General features: G+C 43.5%; 1 protein-coding gene across 1 annotated transcript in view; it reads right to left on the bottom strand.

Moving 5' to 3' along the window:
- The window catches only part of VRK2 (vaccinia related kinase 2), a 68,009-nt gene that overhangs the window by 46,738 nt on the left and 350 nt on the right, over window positions 1–20,921 (bottom strand). Inside the window, exons 2-7 of the mRNA XM_015421202.1 lie at window positions 18,315–18,455; window positions 11,258–11,313; window positions 6,864–6,933; window positions 6,530–6,617; window positions 6,051–6,159; window positions 5,087–5,179 (exon numbers count right to left, since the gene is read on the bottom strand). Of these exons, the coding sequence (XP_015276688.1) occupies window positions 5,087–5,179; window positions 6,051–6,159; window positions 6,530–6,617; window positions 6,864–6,933; window positions 11,258–11,313; window positions 18,315–18,450 (552 nt within the window). The 5' untranslated portion in view covers window positions 18,451–18,455. The remainder of the gene's footprint in view (window positions 1–5,086; window positions 5,180–6,050; window positions 6,160–6,529; window positions 6,618–6,863; window positions 6,934–11,257; window positions 11,314–18,314; window positions 18,456–20,921) is intronic.

The raw sequence follows: 20,921 nt of genomic DNA, 5'->3' as shown, positions 1-20,921 counted from the left end.
ATAATTGGTCATCAGACCTCGTTTAAGCTCCGTTTCTGTCGCTCGACCTCCTGCGCTTGCCCCAGTCAGCGTCGCTTAGTTCCATTCGGCCTCACAGCTCGAAAAATCCTTAAGAACGGAGAGGCACCTCAATTCCCTGGCATTGCACCGGCGAAGAGGCGTCCTCTCGGGAGTCCCATGGCCAGAACCCCTTCAGCCGGGTCCCTGGGGGGTGACGAACCTGCGCACCCCCTCCTTCGGCTGGAGCGCAGCTTCACCCCGGGAGGTCCGGGAGGTTAGTCTGCTAGCGCGCCGCCATCAACCAGAAGTCCACTGGTGTACCTCCTGATGGCATCTGGTATTTTTGGCCACTGTGTGACAGTGTTGGACTGGATGGGCCATTGGCCTGATCCAACACTGGCAATTTGGCTTCTCTTATGTTCTTAAGTCACATCTGACTTATGGCAACCCTGTGAGGCTTTCAAGGCAAGTGACATTCAGAGGTGCTTTCCCTTTGCCAGCCTCTGAATCAAGACCCTGGAATTCCTTGGCGGTCTCCCATCAAAATACTAGCCAGAGCTGACCCTGTTTAGCTTTTGAGATCTGATGAGATAGGGCTAGCCTGGGCTATCCAGGTCAGGGGATTTTAATATTACTTTGATTTAAGTCAATCTAGTCTCTCTGTATGAAAAAGAACTTTACTCAATAGTGGAAGGAGAAAAAAGTGGGGTAAGTAAAACTTCCTGGGAAGCAAGTCTCAAAAGCTATTTGACACAACAGATGAGAGCACAGATCACATTCCATTTCCAAGAATTAAGGAACTGAAGGCATGACCTCTCTTTGTTGACATGAGAAGGGGGATCTTTGTCCAGTCTTTCCTCCAAGGAATGTGGAGTGATGCACATCAATCTCCCCTCCTTCCTTCTACCCTCACAATATTCCTGTTAGACTGAAAGACAGAAACAAATGGCCCAAGATCACCCAAGAAGCTTCGTGGCCAAGGATGGATTAGACCTTCGTCTTCCTGGTCCTATTCTGACACTAATCACTACTTCACACCAGGTTCAAGAGGCACAGAGCAGGTTTTCAAGCAAGTTGTCTCAAGACAGAACACATCATCTTCAAAACCTCACAGACGATCCTTCAAAGGAATAGCGAGACGAGTGACCCTGTACCTCCAACAACCCTAATACTCAGTTTCATAAGACAAAACGAGCCAATTATTTCACCACACAAACTTTTTCCAATGCTGAAATTCTCTTACTCTCCACACCCACAAGATTTGAGTGCGATAGTGCGATCTATATAAAGCTACAATCCTATAAATGCTCAGTTATGAGAAAGCGCCAGTGAATTCAGGAGGATGTGTGAGTAACAGTACACTAGATCAGCCTGTAAACAAAAGCCAAGGATTTCACAGCTGATTCTCAGAGACTACACAGTATCGATAACATGCAGCTATTTGAAGAGAATGTTTTTCAACACTGTTGACTGAGCAGAAGGATCAGCAACCTCTTTTAATACACTATGCCAGCCCTCAATTGTTGCGCGTTAAGAGGCTTATTGACAAGAGAACGGCTCTTTTGCCCTGAACGCTTGTCGAATGGCTTTGCCCCTCCGCGCAACTGAGTGGAAACGGAAAAAGCTGCCCTTTGGAGGTCAACAGGTTCTGTTCATCCTACAATCTCCTACGCATCATTTAAGAGGTCAAAGTAACAGAACACTGGTATTATATTTTCCCTCCATGTAAAGAAATGGTTGTTGTTAACTGGTTTTACACCTATCCATTTTGTAACTACACTTCTGATAGGCGGTAGTGCTAGGCCTTGTTGCACTTGCATGTTTTGTCCCCCCCAAAAAGAAATAAAAGAAAAAAAGAAAAAGTATTCCGCTACTGTATAATTTAAAACGTTTTCCAAGATAAGTTATTTGGAGTGGAACCACCCAGTATGGATAGCCTGATATTTTTACACCATGCCACACTGTGGTGGGATGGGATTTTTTAAAAAATGGGGTTTGAATGGTGTTGTGCTTGAATTGGGAAGGAACAGCTCCAGTTTGGCCAGCCAGTCAGGATCAGAAACCATTCACCTGGGATTGCTAACCCAGGGGTTGCTGTCCCTGATATACCAAAGTTACAGCCATTGCTCCCTCTCTGGAGACCACTGTACCTACAGACAGGAGAGCTGAGTAGACAGGATGTGAAAGCAAACAACATGCTCAAACTTTATGCTTTGCCTGCCGCATGTTTGGAAACTCAAGCCATGGCTCGGGTTTCTGAACTGTAGTTAGTGCAAACCATGATTTGGTGGGACGGTTGAATAGAAGGGGAGGGGCTAAAGCTCAGTAGTAGAGCATCTGCTTGGCATGCAGAAGGTCCCAGGTCCAATCCTCAGCATCTCCTGTTGAAAGGACCACAAAGTGGATGGTGTGAAAGACCTCTGCCTGAGACCCTGTGTAATGTATTCAGCCTTGGCCAGGCACAATTCCTCAATAGCTTCAAGTTTAAAGACAATGAGTCCGTAGGATCCTAGTAGTTTATTATGGGGATGGATATTTCTTGAAGTGTAGTATTCACTACAGCATTTGAATAAGCAGCATGGAAAAGTTCTGCTGGTCTCCGTGGCACTTCTCAGGAAGATATGAGAAGATCTGTCTCATTCAGCTTTCATTCAAATGCAAATGTTTCCATTTTAGAAACTCACTGAACTGCTCAAGCTGCACATGCAATGACACCAACATGGTACAAAGGAAGCTGAAATCACTCTCCGCCTGCATACTTTCACCCTGGAAAGACGCTGCCAGTCTGAGTGGACAATACTGACCTTGATGGACCAAGGGTCTGATTCAATATAAGGCAGCTTTGTGTGTGTGTTCAACCAGTTTATTATGGGGATGGATATTTCTTGAAGTGTAGTATTCACTACAGCATTTGAATAAGCAGCATGGAAAAGTTCTGCTGGTCTACATGGCACTTCTCAGAAAGCTATGAGAAGATCTGTCTCATTCAGCTTTCATTCAAATGCAAATGTTTCCATTTTAGAAACTCACACTGCTCAAGCTGCGCATGCAATGACACCAACATGGTACAAAGGGAAAATATGGGTACAAATATAAAACTGACTCTTACTCAGATCCTCAGTGAAGTAAAATTTAAACACTTTCTGGGAATCTTTAGGCACCACATACTTGGTTGAGAGTTCTATCACCCTGGCTATCCTGCATCAGGTAGCAACTAAAATAATGCCCTGGACTGAAATCACTTTGGACAGCATAACGTGACACTTACTATGGTGCCATCCATTCACTTTTCAGAACTCGAAGGATCTAGGAATCCATCTGAAGTGCTTCGCTTACTAAACAAAATGGATACAGCCAATTATCTATGTTTAAAACATCATGTTTCTGTCTTAGGTAGGGAACCTGATGTCAGAGTACCAAGAAAATGGCAGACAAGAGCTTGAAGGGAAGGGAATAGGAAAGAGGGTGCTTTAGAACATTGGACATATTTCATCCTTTCCCTTTTTAGTGAATGGAACTGTCCAATACACCTTGTGAAATGTACTGCTTTGTTAGCACAGTAATAAATTTGGATCACCAGTGTCTTAAGCAGGCCAACATAATTATGCCACAGAACTCAATGGTGGTGTCATTAGCAGTAAAGTAGCAATCAGCTGCAGCCACAAGATATAAAGCCAGATCTTCCCCGAAGCTCTCATCTTCCAGGCACGGAATTCTCCCATGAACTTCTGTGGCACTGGGAAACAGGGAGATCAATCTGGCTGTTTTCATGCATGTGCAGAAGGTCCAATGTACACATTAGGTTCTTATTTGCCCAAAGACTGTCCAAATAGCTTCAAATTGCCAATGTCACACTGCTGATTCCACTGAAGCAAAGGAGGAAGCCTGCAAACATGGGAGCACCTTGTGCATATCAAAATGCCTGTCTTTCAGTCCCTGTCACATTCATACATGTTCAAACAACAAACATTACACAAAATAAATACTACAGGACTTCTCTAAAAATATACTGATTTTCTTAAAGACACTCATTTTCTAGTGATCATTTTGAACTTTTATTTGCATTGTTTATTCCATATCATGTCTGGGTTTTTTTCATTGTTTCTAAATTCTGTAATCCTAGTCTTATTCCTTTGTTTACTAGATGTCTCAAGATATTTGGCTGCACTGTTTTACACCATGTAATCTGCCCTGAGTCTCAGCAAGAAAGGCAGGCCATTAAGTATAGAATCATAGAGTTGGAAGGGAACTCCAGGGTCATCTAGTCCAACCCCCTGCACAATGCTGGAAATTCACAACTACCTCCCCCACACACCCCCAGTGACTCCTTTTCCATGCCCAGAAGATGACAAAAAAACCTCCAGGATCTCCAGCCAAACTGACCTGGAGAAAAACTGCTTCCTGACCCTAAAGTGGCAATCAGCATTTCCCTGGGTGTGTAAGAAAGCGCCACAAGAACTAAGCACTGATGCCACCCTTCCTGCCCTCCCTCTCATGATCTGCCTAAGCTCACAAAATCAGTAATAAATATGCATGGAATAAGTTTCTGTAACTATACTAGCATGGCATAGAATCTCACTAGAGGCTCGACATACCTACATTAACTTGAAGGAAGCCATGGCAAGATCTTGTACTGTGAGTTACTGCTACAGCTAATATCTGCTGTAATTTCAGCTTGAGTATATCTGCGTCTACACCCCTCGTTTCAAAAACCACAACAAAGCCTAAATGCACACTCCTGTCTTGATCCCTTGGCCCCTGCAGCATTCCAAGATCTCTTTTGCAGCTTGCTCCACCGACACAAGCAAAACAGCCAGTCCCTTAACACACACAGGAGTTTCAGGTACACACTGGGGGAGGTTCCACACCAAGCCACTCCCCTCAGCATGGAATGGCAAAGCTCAGACATTTCACCTGCATAAGGAGAACACAAAACTAGAAGCTTTCTTTGCCCTAAAACAAAGGCAGCCTTAAAACAGCAGCTGTTTCTCCAGTACACTATGAATATTTTTTAACCAGCCGTGAACTGCAGCACCAGTATAAACAGTATGTAATATGACAGAGAGGGGGAAAATGTTGTGCTTACCTCATGTGGATTTCTGTAGCCGAAAAGTAAATTTGCTGCTTTAATGTCTCCATGAACATACTCATTTTCATGTATATATTCCAAAATATCCAGCTAGTAGAAAAAAACATATTAAAAAGCAAACTAGAATTGTTATTTATATTATGATCATCCCTCTAAATATTCCTTACCGGCTCAGCAAGTTGTAAGGGTCATGTGAGAAGCTGAAGGGAAAAGGATGTTTTCGAAGACAAGACAGGATTTTCTTAACTGGGGGTGAAGGGGCTGAACAGCTGATTAAATATACAGCTGATTAAATTTAACTACAATAATGCTTAGACTCTTCATGGTGCTTGAGTATTCATTGTGAGTACTTGAGTGTATGCCAGCATGATGGAGCGGTTAGAGTGTTGGTCTAGGATCCGGGAGGCCCGGGCCCGAATCCCCCACTCTCCCATGGATGCCTGCTGGGTGACCTTGGGCCAGTTGCACATTCTCAGTCTTACCAACCTAACAGTGTTGACGGGCAGATAAAATGGAGGCGAGGAGAACAATGTAAGTCACTTTGGGTCCCAATTGGGGAGAAAGGTGGGGCATAAATGGCCCTACTTAATCTTAATAAAGGTAGAGTGCGAAAGATTTTGCTCAGTTTCTCTTAAAAGAAAAAATATCCCCAAGAAGGGTTCAAGAATCCTCCTCTAACAGCCTTTCAAATACTTAGAGAGAGCAATTATGTCCCCCCTCAACCTCCTCTTCTCCAGACTAAACATTCCCAACATCCTCCAGACTAAACATTCCAAAAACTGCCCACAATACTCCAAGTGTGGCCTGACCAATGCAGTGTACAGTGGGACTACGACACCATGTGATGTGGATGTTATGTCTTTGTTGATAACACCCTAAGATCGCATTAGCCTTTTTTGCTGCTGCATCACACTGACTACTTCCATTCCAATGTTGCATTGCTACGAGAACTGATACTTACAATTCGTACCCCAATCCGAAGAACGATTCCCTTGTCAAACCTTCGTCCTTTTCGTTCAAAGGTGGTCTGAAGGTCCTCTCCTAACCTTTCCATCACCATAAATCTGTAGCTATTAAAAAGGCACACACACAAAATGTGAAGACTTGTCAGAATGAGACCTGAAATGGCAAGCTCTGCAACAGCAACAACAAAACACTACTAACCTACGTTACCCTGTTAAGTGAACTTGTACCAAATCAGGCCACTGGTGCACATAGCTGAGTACTGACTATTCCAACCAGTTGTGGCTCTCCAGGGCCTTGACTAATGCTCTGCCTTCTGAAGAAAGCGTTTCAACTCGAGAAGTTAAGAGTTGAACTTAGGACCACCTGCATGCAAAGCTTCAATTCTGGACTCTCCCAGTTCCAAGAAAAACTGAAAGCCCACCCACCAAAACATTATTTCTACTCAGCACCACTTCTGTGTGCATATTCCCTTACCTCTTGCCATTGTGTTCCGCCTGGCCAGCTCCCCAGAAGACAGGAATCCCTAGAAAATCTAAGTGTTTCTGCTTCATCCATGACTTGACTGGTGAAGGGATAAATTCAAAACAAAAAACAGATTCGTAAAGTCTCTCTTCCCCCATTTTAGAAAAGAAACACATTTGAGTGTCAATACTTTTCACACTGTTCTCAGAACATAATAACGTGAAAATACAAGTAATCACTTTTGTATTAGCAAGGACGTTCTGGTTTAAGGGCCCACCTGTGCTTGTAATAGCATCACAGCACAGTATACATTAACATTAGGGATTGTTATGCTGTGTCAACTTACTGCACTCCTGTTTTGCGGCTCGCTGGTAAAATTTCAGTTCAGAAAACAATGGCCCATTCTCAAGGTATTCCTGCATAAAGAAAGTAAATTTGATGCAGCACACGTTGGAATGTTACTCTCATCTAAAGAAAGTTTAAATGTTTCTAAGAGGCTGAAAATCTTTCCTCCAATGCAGCCTTCCTGTGGACTGCCAAGGTCACCTGGCAAGCATCCAATCACCCCAAAAGGTCTAGTGCCAGTACATACAGGGATGATGCATATTCAAAATATATATAATGGCCAGCAGCTTCCTTGCCACAGCAGGTGCCAGTTCCAGTAGGGAAACAAGAACAGGTATTCTTATGGTACCTTTTCCCCCAGTAGGATTAATCACACTGCAAAATACAGTAGAACAAATTTAGAGCCCAGTGGCACCTTTAAGACCAACAACGTTTTATTCAAAGTATAAGCTTTCATGTGCAAAGCACACTTTTTCAAATGCATTGGAATAGTAGGTAGGTTCAAACTTATAGACAAGGACTTAAGAGCAAATTAACATGTAACATGATGTTTAAGATATGAAAAGTTGGACTTCCAGTTTTGGCGTTCGGCATGGCTGCTGCTTCTCTCCGGACCCCCGGGAGACAGTAGCCAGAACCCGCGGCTGGGAGGGGGCACGATTGTCCGCGCCACCCCTGGAGCCCTTGCGATGGGCCTCTAGCCATGGGATGCTAGAGTGAGCTCTTCCACTGGCGATTCGGCCAGAGAAGGGGGGCTCCTCCATGTCCCGAAGGTCCTGCTGCGGAGCGTCCCATATGGGAAAAGGAATCGCATACCGGAACAAGTGCTTGGTGGCCCAGCGAAATTAAATGGAAAGCGGATTCAATATTGAACTGTGAGTTGGAATAAAAGCAAGAACCACCAAAAATTTAAGCCGGAAACTTCCCTTTAAAAGCGAGGGGGGGTCCCTCTCCCCCAATAAGAAAAGCTAAGCGATTTTAAGCTACAACGATAAGGGGGGTGAACAATTGAAGCAAGATAGACTGAATTAATAAGCATTTAAGAACTTACCAAGCATATTAAGGAGTATCAGAGACTGTAATAACTTTTATAAAAAGTAAACAATCTCTAAAAATGGCGCCCACGAGGAAGGATGAGAAGGAAAAAAAGTTAAACCAAAACGGACCTGCCGGACCAGCGAGTCCTGCCTGCCCCTAGACAGGACGCAACTGCAGAGCTACAAAATATGCTAATGGAAGCATTGCGACCACTGCTGGATCAAATAACAGCACTGCACAGCAAATTCGATGCACAGCAATTGCAACTGGCTGAAATAGCCAAATAAACAGACAAAACTGAAAAAGAAGTTAAAAAAATGGATGCCAACACCAAAAAATTGGGGGGGAAACTGCAGGTGATGGAAAAAAAGAGCTTGATGGAAGAGGCTCAACTGCTACAGCTACAAATGGAGAGAGCAAGCTATGTCTTAAGGTTTCAAGGTGTTCCTGAGGATAAGACTGAGAATCTGAAACAGACTATGTGTGATGCCTTAGGCCCTTTGGCAGATATAAAAGCGGACATATTACAAAGCAAAATAGATATGATCTATAGATCTTATCCAGAATTAAGGTACAATCTTTAAATATACGGACAAGAAATAAAAAACTGACTCTGTTGAAAAGGCACAAGAATTTTTGCATCTACATAGCCACCCACCAGGGGGAAAAGAACCTGAGAAAGAAGACAGCACCAACGAAAGTGAAGATGAAGGAGCAGCGACAGACTCAGACGAGGATCCAGACTCTAAGTTAGGGACAGTTGCCCCGAAAACAAGCTATCAATTGAGAAAACCAAAGTATAAGAAAAAATGAGATGTTATTACACTCTGAAAACTCTATATATTTTAGTAATTAATTCTTATAATGCTTTTTAAAATAGGTCAAAACTAGAAGTGGTTTAAGTTATTATATAAGCCAAAAATAATTGTTAGATGACCACAGTCAATAAATTGTTATTGAACAAGGAGCTAAAAGCTAATTTTGATAAGCAGTATGTATGACCACCATATCTTGGGGTTTTAGTAGGTTTTCTTTACTTTATCCCACAGTAAGTAGTCACCCTTCCCTATTATCATTTTAGTTTATTAGTATGTAGTTTTTAGAAATGCAAATAAAAAAATCCCCTACGGGGGGGCTAAAAAAAAAAGATATGAAAAATGAGAACTAAATAACAAGCTAAGATTATAAAGTCAACAGCTGTAAAGCAATAAATATGTCAAAATAGCAGATAAATGTCTAAAGGTGTCTTTTCTAATTGTGGGAAGCAAACCAAGAATCTCCATTCTCTCCTCCCAGGTGTGGAGATCACTTAACAGCATTTTTTGAGGTGGATGCATTGTCATGTCAGCAAAACATCCCAATATTCCTTGCATTACATTCAGTATTCTAATATACTCTTCTGAAAAAGAAATACACTAAAATACAGAGGATTTATAGTCCTTCTTGCTGAGAATATGCATGTGGGGACTGAATGAGTCAGCACATGTAACGAGATAAGAAACCAATATCCTTGTTGAGTCCTGGGGAGGTTTTTGTTCCAAGTGTCGTAATAAGCTTTATTATCTAGCATGTGATTATCCAGAAAGCTTAGTTAACTGGTATTGCCTGAAGCACAAGCATCTTTCCCCTTAGACACCTGACCTCTTCACTTTCAGGGGCATGAGCACCCCACTCTAACATCACCTGTCATTGCTGGGCTTATAACAGCTAGCATTACTCCCTGAAACCATCACTGGGTATCTATTTTCCCCTAAACCTGTCTCAAGCTGTACAGAGCCAGATCCCCTTCTCTACTTGCTGCATAAGATGGCTCTGTGGCTTGGAGGAAGGATCCTGCTATGCATGAGAGCTATAACCATGGCATACCTAAAGGAGTGAGGTTTGTCACTGCAGATTGCTCTGGGTAGGGGGCAAGGCAGAACAATAAGCTTGAGTGCCTGGCTCATTTGACTAACATGCAGGCAAACTCCGTTCCCCATAAGTTCCAGATAACAAAGCTTTCATTGCACATACAAAACATTCACAAGTTATCACACATACATGGATGTGCACACTAACCAGGCAACTCAACTCACCAATAGTTATCCATAGGATGTACGGTGACTTGAGCATCTCATACTCCATGTTCCTTGCCCCTGTGAGATTCATCACCTTGGCAAAAGTCTTACTACAATACTGTATCAGGAATAATTGGCCCAATACAGATCAATATTAAGACCAGAGTGCAACAGGAAAACATGCAATGCAGTTGGATATGTGACATGCTGCTGAGTATCAAAAGAAAATTCCGAGATGGGTAGCCCCCATAGAAGCCTTAGAACTACCAACTTTATATACACATGGCAACAGCTGCTCCTATGACGTTTTATTAGATAAAGAGAATAATCTAAAATCAACAGATACTTTGAAAACACAAAAAATAGAACTGACATGGCTTCAAAATATGCAGTTACAATCGAAGTATAAAGAAGATCTTAAAGTTGGGTTCTATGATAAAGCAACGGATATGGACAAGATATGGTTTGCTTCTGAGGCACAGTTGATAAAGAGATTATATAAAACTTTACTGGATGGTAAAATTAAGGAAGAAGTGATGTGGGCCAGTTTAAAAGCTTGGAATAAAGATTTGGGGCATGACATAGAACAACATAAATGGTTGAAAATATGGGAGATAAATAAAAAAATTACAAGGCCAACCGCATTTAAAGAAAATATCTACAAAGTGGTACATAGGTGGTATCTTTATCCCTCAAGACTGGCAAAATACTCAGAGACCGCGACAAATATATGTTGGAAGTGTCGCCAGAATATTGGAACATATTTCCATATGTGGTGGACATGTACTAAGGCTAGAAAATTTTGGGAGAGAACTAGAAAGATGTTAGAAGATGGTTTGGAGGTATTGATACCCTTAAACCCCGAAATATTCTTGTTAAACATTGTACCAGAAATAGCTGGGAAAGAAGGAAAGAGTCTGTTGATACATTGTATAACTGCTGCTAGAATGTGTTATGCCAAATATTGGAAAACAGAAAAAATTCCAGATAAATTAGAAGTGTTTCAAAAATGGTTCGAAGTTGCCGAAATGGACAAACTGTCGAGTTTACTATACGGGACTGATGGAGAAATAGCTAATAAGAAGTGGGAAAAACTACTTAAGTTGGAAATAAATTGAACGGGTTAGGAGAAGATTAGAACTGAACTTTAGTGGAAATATATTGGCTGTATGCTCATCTTTGTAAATAGCTTGTGACTTTCTATGTTCACACTTTGTGGGGTGTGGGTTATGTGGAAAAACTTCAATCAAAACCTTAAAAAAAGAAAGAAATTGATTTAAGAACAGGGTATGTTCCTTACCACTTTAATGACATGTTCTGCACTTTCTTCTACAGGAATATCAAGGCGAGGAGAAGCTGCATGATAAAGGAGTAGAGTAGGTGAGGAGAACAGACATAGTTACGCAATAGCACTGAGCAGAACAACAACTCAGCATCAAAAAATTCAGCTGCTAAGGCAGAAATAAATATCTTTTGTTGCACACAGTTTAAATATTTTCAGACACTTATACGTGTAGTACTTAAACACTGTTTGCCACATGCAGGCACTTTCTAAGAGAAATCATTGGTATTTCTTTCATCCCAGTTTTCACACTGTGGAAAGAGGCTATGTCTCAGTGGCAGAGCATCTGCTTTGCGTGCTGTAAGGGTCCTGGTTCAATTCTTGCCATCTCCTGTAAACAGATATAGTGCCACAGATGTTGGGAAAGACCTTTTTTTCTGCCTGAGACCCTGGAGAGCAATTACCAGTCAGAGCAGACAATTCTGAGTTAGATGGAACAACAAGCACTTTGTATTTTGGCCTTACATCCCCAATGTTGTCTCCTAGCACGGCCTCTGAAGATGGAGGTTGCCTTCAGTCAACTTGGCTAGTTGACACGGATGGCCCTGTCATCCATATATTAGCTTAATCCCCTTTTAAAGCCATCTACGCCTGTGGCCATCATAACATCGTCTGGCAATGAATCCCACAATTTAATTATTATTGAATAAAGAACTACTTCATTTTGTCCATCCTGAATCTATTGCCCAACAACTCCATTGAGTGTCCCAAGTTCTTATATTTATGGGACAGAGAGAAAAACCATAGGCCCCGTACTGTAAAGCCTTTCCTCAGAGGAAAGATGAGCAATTTCTCAAGGACCATTCAGCAAGTAGGAGGCAGAGATGGGACTTGAACTCAAAACCTTTCAACTGTAGTAAGAAGAACATGTGTTTATCAGAGGACAGGGCTCTTGTATATTGAATACTTGGAAACGAGAGAAGAAGAAAAGATTGGATTTATACCCCGCCCTTCACTTCGAGTCTCAGAGTGGCTTACAAACTCCTTTCCCTTCCCCTCCCCACAACAGACACCCTGTGAGGTGGGTGGGGCTGAGAGAACTCTGACAGAAACTGCTCTTTTTCAAGGACAGCTGTGCCAGAGCTTGTGACTGGCCCAAGGTCACATCAGCAGGTGCAAGTGGAGGAGTGGGGAATCAAACCCGGTTCTCCCAGATTAGAGTCCGCGCATTTAACCACTACACCAAATCTAGCTCAGTACTTTCCTCTGACTGGCAGTGGCTTTCTATACCTGGGGTCAATCATCACTTCTTGTCTATCCTGCACTCCACACTTAACCACTACACCAAACTGGCAGCTTCCACACCCTAGCAACAGTGGTTATATCAAAATGGAACAATCAAAATACCGTCTTTGGCACCGTTACAACAGCTTCCTCAGGGCAGTCATCTGATGGCCCAAAGGCAACAGCTTTCCACCAGAACAACCACCACCTCCAATATACCATCGACTCCCCTCCCCTTTAATTCTTCACCAATTTCCCCCCACAGAAGAGAAACCTTACTCCTTGCATTCCATTCTTCACTTAAGCATGGGCAGTATCATCTCACAGCTGGAGACTCCCCTTGCACGCCACCTCCACCCACTCATTCAACCCTACCCCTGTGGTCCTCTCCATTTAGATTTATGTTCCATTGCTACTTTGCTCCATCCTGCCTTTCTCTACCTGCTGCATGAACCATCTTCCAATCCCATTGTTCAATAAATGAAACAAAATCTGAATAGTCATATGAAGGACAGCCAGCCTACCCCCATATGTCCTACGTGACTTGGGAATGGGGTACCTGAAGGAGTGTCTTCTCCCATACGTTCCTGCCCAGGAATTAAGATTGTGGGGAGATGCCTTCCCGACTGTCCCACCTATTAAAGATGTTCATTTGGTGGATACACATAAGAGGGCCTTTTTCTTGGCAGCCCCACAATTATGTAACAACCTCCATAGGCAGGTGCAACTGACATCCTGTCAATCTTCAGGAGGAAGTTCAAGACTTATTTAGGACTGTGCCATTTGGGGGTATTTTTTGCTTTTTTGTGTGTGTGCTCATGCCCGAAAGTCATGGCGACCTCTGGCAACCCCAGCTGGCGCATGGAGGACGTTCGGAGAAGCAGCTTGATAGTCTGCCTCTGCATCCCGAGCCCCAGTATTCCTTGGAGTCTCCCTTCTAATTAGTTGTCTGGGTCGGCCCTGCCTAGCTTCCAAGATCTGACAGGATCAGGCTTGCCTGGGCTATCCAGGCCAGGGCATTTAAGACTAGGTTTTGACTGATTTAGCTTTTATTAGTGCAGGACTAACTGGAGTCTTTAAGCTGCAATATTATGGGTTTTATATAATTGTTGGGTTTTGTTCTTTAAAAATGTTTTATTTATATTGTAAGACACTTAAGAGTTCTGCAAGGGAGAAAGGCTGCTAATAAATGATTTAATTAAATAAATACTATGGTCATCGTCACAGGTCCTGCTTGGGCCACCTCTGTTATCTGAGGCTAAGCAGGTGGCAACCCATGAACGACCTTCCCATTTGTGGCACCAAAATTATTGAATTCTCTCCCAGAAAGATTCATTCATATCCCTCTTTTGCTGTCCTTCAGCAGTAGGCGTAGACTTTTTGCTTTTGTCTGCTATTCCCTCAGTGACTCTCTCCTTCCTGTTTCTGTGTTCAGTGCATATGTCTGTTGAACTGAACAACACATGCACACTCTAAAATCTGCTATGTTTTGACTGTTCGCCATCTTGAGGACCCTGAGCTAGGCAGAAAGGCAGCATAACACTGTTTTGAATAAAATAATATGAAGTCGCTTTATTCCACGCGCTCCCTCTGACTGAGTATCACTAATGCCAGCCGGGCCTCCCTGGCCCAGTTCTGAAGGGCTGGAGACTCAACTCGAGGCCTTCAGCAAACAAAGCCTGTGCTTGGCCCTCGAGCCCCTCCCCATCGTTTTTAAACAAACATCGTTTTAAAAAACAAAAGTAACATTGAAGCACCCTTCTGGTGGAAACTGCCTCCCTACCCCCTTGCTGACAGCCTGGCAACGCACCGCATGGAAGTCCAACAAAAAAAAGTAACTTGCAGGTTTCATTTGCCAGCTGGAGCCTGCCGGCTTTCACTTTCAGCCACCCATTTTGTGGCAATCATCTTTCGGAATAATGGAGGAAGCACTTGCAGTACATCTCGGGGAGCCGGTTTTGTAGGCAAAGTTTACACAGTGGGAAGAGCAAAAGCTGCGCGGAGTGGCAATTAAGCAGAATTCCCAGCTCCTGTCCACAGCTGATCTCATTGCTAGTGCTGGAGGTTTTGGCAAAGCACAGCCCGCTTTGCGAGCATAGATGGCCTCAAGAAAGTGGTGGTAATGGTTGTGTATACAAGCTAAGTGGGGATTTTTTAGATCCAGTAGTTATGAAAATTTGAAGAGGAATAATTTCCTCTAAGCTGAGCTTACATGCCTACCATCACAATATTTGTAAATATATTTACTAACTGGGAAGCATCAATAGTTAAGAGAGTGTAACCCTTTTCTCCTCAAAAGATCTTATGTCTAGAGCAACCGCTTTCCCCTGGATTTTCTTTCAGGATTTCCTCATCCTTGACCCCTGCGCTCTTTCCCTCTTCTTCTCTTCCTCCCCACACATAAATTAGCCCGGTCAAAGGCTTGGAAGCTTCCAGTGCTTGTGCTGCTGCTGAAGTTTAAACTAAAAAGAACTAGGAATTTCAAAATAGCTGGTTCAATTTCAGTATCCCCCTTTTGATCTTTGTTTCTCTTGTGGGGAAAAACGAAGCCTTGAAGCTCTCTATCCATACCAATGTCTTCCTCCCACACCCACACCAATTTCCCCCCATTAAACAAGCAGATTAAAAAAGACTACACAGAGTTACACACTTGTAAAATGAAATGAGTCCTGTTTAGACCACAACTTTGAAAAATGCAAGGCTTCCATCCCCCAAAAGGTTGCTGTGAACAGACAAGACGTAAAATGAACTTATCTCACATCCCTAAAGGAGCTGTGCATTCAGGCATGGCAAGTGGAAGGGCATATCACGCCATGAAAATGGCAGTGGTCAGATGCCCAACCACCATGTAAAAGCACTGCTCACACAAACATCTATGCCACAAGCTTCCAAATCAATCATACAGAGATCAACACAAGGTCACATCGGACTCTTGCATTTTCCTTTATGGGATGAAGGAGCAAAAGCTGTACTAGCAGCATCCCTATGCCTCCCTGGTGTTCTGTGTTATTTATAGGTCACCCTGTAGATTTCCTTGTGCTCACTCCCACCCTTAAACCATGCTGAAGGCCTACACAATTGATCTCCTCTTCAGTGTAACTATTTTAGATCTGTTGCCAGATACAAACCCAGAATTTCATCTTCTGAACTCCTGAAATCATTCCCAATATATCTGTCAGGAGGTGGAGAAAGAGGAGATCAGGACAGGAATGTTTAAGGCACCAATGTTTCCTTTTCCTGGCAAACCTCCTAAATCTGAAACTGCTTTTAGAAAACATCCCCAGCCAAACTAGTCAACGTACCTTTTAAATTAAGCTCATTCCCAAAATTTCTATAAATCTGTAATCATCCTAAAAAGTTTACAAGCGGCTATAGCTCAGAATGTCCCAGATTTAATCCCTGGCATCTCCAGACAGAATAATTAGGGGGTAGGTGACAGATATTGGAAAGCTGCTGCCAGGCAAGTAGACAATACCGCCCTTGATAGATAAATGGTCTGACTCAGTATGAGGCAACTTCATATATGCTCATCTGATATTGATTCATGAGAGCCCCCCCCCCCTTCACTCCTCAAAAAATAATAATACTGCAGCCAGATAAACCATCCTTTGACTTTCAGGGCTGACTTTAACCTTAGTGAGATGCTTTGGCATTTTTCATTGTCCCTTTGGGCTTTGGAATACTTAGTTGCAATAGGCATGGTGGCTTCTGGCACAATTCAGCCACTGACCATCTGCTGTCCTGTCTCAGTGCCTATTCAGAAGGTGGATTGCCAGTTTCAACAGCATCTGGATGCCAATCAGAGACAGGTTCAGGGGTTTAAGGGGGTTGTCGTGTTGGTCTGCAGCAGAACAAGCTAGATTTGAGTCCAGCAGACCAACAAGTTTTTCGGGGTATGAGTTTTCAAGAGTCAAAGCTCTGACGAAGGGACTCTTGAAAAGCTCATACACTGAGAACCTTCTTGGTCTACTGGACTTGGATCTAGGTTCAGGAGTATCCTGCACCACTAGCTCATAAGAACCCATGGAAAAGACAAAGGCTTTTGTGCATTCCCCTTTCTGACCCACCGGCTTATACCCTTGCGGTTGTTCTTCTAGATCACTCTTCTCCGTTCTCAGGAATGAGGGTCCTCTGTGACAAGAGTCAAACGAGGATCCCTTACAGCTCCTTTGCAATATACCCAGGGCAGCATGTGCCAGGATTCTGCAGACCTGCCGGGGGGGGGGGGGGGGGGGAGTGCTGAATGTGGCCATGGGTTCACAAGCCATCTCAGAATCTAAACCTTCATTAGAAAAGGAAAAAAATGCAAGTTTCTAGGCTGTATGTTCATGAAGATATACTTGAATGACAAGAAAGATCTGCCTTCTTTGTTGACGCCAGTTTGATGGAAAGATTTCCAGCTAGAATGATAACACACGTACATGCACACAAATCTACAAGATTAGCAAAAAAAAAGCAAGTAGCAATTACCAATATAAATATCACAAGCATAGACTCAAACATCCATTTGGCAGCAGGCCACACGAGTGCACAAAGTCTTTCCCTGACATTGACAGCAGCTGGAACGAATGGTACAACTTTGAGGGCTAATTCCTAATCTTCACCATCCTCTAAGAATTCAAAATAGCTTGCCAACATGTGTAGCAAAGGCTGCTGAAACCTCAGAAGGGGGGACACAGGAAGTGACCACCCCCTGTAGCTATCCTTTAGCATGTCACACAGATATATGCTGTATGGGGACTAACAAAATCAGAAACAGATACGGTGGTGGAAAGTGCCATCAAGTCACAGCCGATTTATGGCAGCCCCATGGGATGTTCAAGGCAAGAGATATTCAGAGGTGGCCTGCCCTTGCCGGCTTCTGTGTAACAACCCTGGACTTCCTGGGTGGTCTTCCACCCACGTACTAACCAAGGCAAATCCTGCTAAGCTTGCAAGATCTGATGAGATCAGGCCAGCCTGGGCTATCCAGGTCAGAACAGGACAAGATATACAAATGGTAAAGTGACAAGAAGAAGAAGAGATTGGATTCATACCCTGCCCTTCACTACCCGAAGGAGATCGGCTTACAAATCTCCTTTCCCTTCCCCTCCCTACAACAGACACCCTGTGAGGCAGGTGGGGCTGAGAGAGGTGTTACTGGACTCCGATCTAGCTGTTCCACTGTAGACCCAACATGGCTACCCTCTGAAACCACCACTGTCAAGACCCTTCAGCGGATATTTGCAGGGCTCATGCTGGCTGTGCCACAGGGGGCTCACACCATAAACATCTGCCTTGTTCAGAGTCCGACCATAGGTCCATGCAGCTCAGTGTCCCTATTATCTAAGTGACTATAGCTGTCAGACAGAGGCCTCTTCGGTCCTTCATATTTTTAACCAGAAATGCTCTAGACTGAACACAGGACATCTTACATGAAAACCATAGTTTTTGCTGAGCTATGACCCCACTCTGCCAGTTGCTATCTTTAAGCCTAACACACAACATAGAAGTTCTCTATATGTAGAAAGCAAGCATGGGATGATAACCTAAGATACTCAGTGTGACAAATAGTGAATAACACAGCCACTATTATTCATTTACATGGTACCATGTGTGCTGGCTTCTGTATTTGGGGAATGGGATGTGCAATTACTGCTTAGAAGCAGAAACAGAAGCACTGGTGTATTAACACCATCTTAGAATCTAATACTCTAAGTAATGCACAAGTGCTACAATTCACCCCACTTCCCTGATCCCTGGGCAAACTGAGACCACCCCAGGAATCTTCTGGTTGTAATTCACGCTTTACCTAGATAGATCAATCCAAAGCCTCCCTGGGCAATCATACGACCCAGGAGCCACTCTTTTTTCTCAGTATCCTTTAGGATTATTCCTTCTTGAAGGGGAATAGGGAGATTGTATTTTCTGGGTCTTTTAGGAGGCATCACACCTAAAAGGGGTAAGGAAAAAGAGAATGCAACACTCATCAGATAAATGTACTAGACTTCCCCAAATGCTTTTTATACTTAACACACACACTACAATGTTCAGAAGCTGGATTTCCCACCACGCTACAATGACCATTCACCAAGACCCACAGTGTACAAATGTCTTGTTCATCACAGAACAAGGACCACCAGTGCTTTTCATGTTCCCATTCTTGTTTCTTTCACTAAAGACCAATGCACAGGAAATTTAGCCAGTGAAGTTTTCCCTGGCATGGGTATACACAGTGGGGAAAGCTTTTTTATTTAACTTTTATAATTTATTTTTATACTTCTATATACCAGGCTGCTCAAAAAGATACAGAAGTGGGCAAAAGAAGTGATCAGGGTTTTTTCCTGCTCATTAAAGCAAAAGTACAGGAAAGAGAAGGAGAGGCACTAGGACCCCATGTGGTCACGGTAGATGCTAAAGTCTATCTACTTGTAGCAATCAACTTAAGAATACAGCATTATTAAAAAAAAATTAGCCTACTGCTTTCCCCCCATTCCTTTTGGCTTCTCTTTGCCTATATCAGGGTAGGAAGCTGTTAATGTTATACTGTTGCAAATCTTCAAGGGCCAAACCAGTCATTGCCATAAATGCACAGCTGCCACAGCCCTGAACCTAGGTCTGTTCTCCCCCTCCATGTTTCTTTGGGCTGTATCAGAATGTTCTGTTTCCACCCCTTCAGCTACCAGGCAGTGAGCAGTATAGAGATGGGGGAGAGAGGATACAGATAGGTGGCAACCAGTGTTCCCTCTAAGCTGAGTTAGTGTGAGCTAGCTAACAGTTTTTTAGCCTCCAGCTCACACATTTTCGTCTTAGCTCAGGAAGGATGGCTCTGGAGCAAACTAATTTATGCAACAGCCAAATCGCTCGCTCACAACTTTAATGCCAGTAACTCACAAAATAGAATTTTTGCTCACAAGACTCCACAGCTTAGAGGGAACATTGGTGGCAACCCCAGAAAGGGCCTCCTTGGTGTGGTATCAAAATTATGGAACTCCTTCTCCAGCAAGACTTGTCTATCCCCTCTCAAGTCTTTGACTTCCACAAGCAGGTAAAGACTTCTGCTTCATCCAGTGTTCCTTAACTGACCCTCTTCCTTGTTCGTTCCTGGTATATATACGCACGCATGTACTTTAAAAAAGTTTGTTTTTAAAAGTCTTTTTAATTGTTCGCTGCCTTGAAGGTCCTAATTGGGCAGATTGGTAAGTACATCTGGGGTGGTGATGCTCTGTATTCCTGGTGCCGGGGGGCTTCTGGAGTTCTGGCCCTCCTGATGGCACCTGGTTTTTGGCCACTGTGTGACACAGAGTGTTGGACTGGATGGGCCATTGGCCTGATCCAGCACTGCTTCTCTAATGTTCTTATGTCTGGGGCAGTGATGCTCCGTATTCTTGGTGCTTGGGGTGCAACAGTGGGAGGGTTTCTGGAGTTCTGGTGGACCTCCTGATGGCACCTGGGTTTTGGCCACTGTGTGACACAAGAGTGTTGGACTAAATGGGCCACTGGCCTGATCCAACATGGCTTCTCTTATGCTCTTATGTTCTACAATGCAGAATACAAGGGTTTAAAATAAAGAAGTAAATAGATTAAGAAGTAAAACTTCAAGAAATCAAAGCATGTGTAAGCTTCAACAGACGTTCAGCAAGAGTGAAATGGGAAATAGGCACCTGGGCCCTACTAGTAGCAGCTGCCATGCATTTAGGGTAACATCCAATTTAGTCCTATGCATATTTTAGGTGTTAAGGTTTGTTTAAAAGGATACTGACCCAGCTCATGGGGCTGTTATACAGATCACTGGGTGGGAACCTACCATTTTTTCTACAGCAAAAGAAAGATAAGCGTTGCCTTCTGACTACCAAACAGGCAACGCTGGGGAAATTGGGACCCACATCATGGATCAAAGCCACAGAAGATGGGGGCTGCAGTGAAAAGGAAAATCGTGTATGAGAGAGAGCAGACAGCAGTGGGACCCAACCTACTGTAATAATTATCAAAATAGTATATCCAAAGCATAGTATCTATAGACTGTCAGCTATCAAGGGAAATATTCAACACCCTGCCTTCATCAAGAAACAGAATTCAGGATGGGACTAGGACTGGGTAGAGGCAGGGCTACATGGGACAGGAGCAGACTGGATCCTCTAGGCCCGGACACAAGGTTAGTCCCGCTGGCATCTCTTTTACTTCCATCCATATGAGTCAGCACTTGCCTATGGAAAAACCTAATGCACTGCATTTGGAAGCTACCTTGGCAGGAATCCCACCCACACCCCCAGCAGGACTTTACAAAGAGAGAGACACAGCCGCTTACCAGGGCCTCAGAGAATAAATAAAGCAACCTATCAGACCTTTCATTGGCGATGCCAAGGGCTGAATTTAGGCCTGTGAAGCACTGAACCGCAATCGTCCTCCCCCCACGTCC

The sequence above is a fragment of the Gekko japonicus genome, unplaced genomic scaffold, assembly GCF_001447785.1.
Source record: "Gekko japonicus isolate JY-2015 unplaced genomic scaffold, Gekko_japonicus_V1.1 scaffold213, whole genome shotgun sequence".
NCBI classification, from domain to species: Eukaryota; Metazoa; Chordata; class Lepidosauria; order Squamata; family Gekkonidae; genus Gekko; species Gekko japonicus.
Note: the sequence above shows the minus strand (reverse complement) of the source record. Positions and strands in the feature narration are given on the sequence as shown.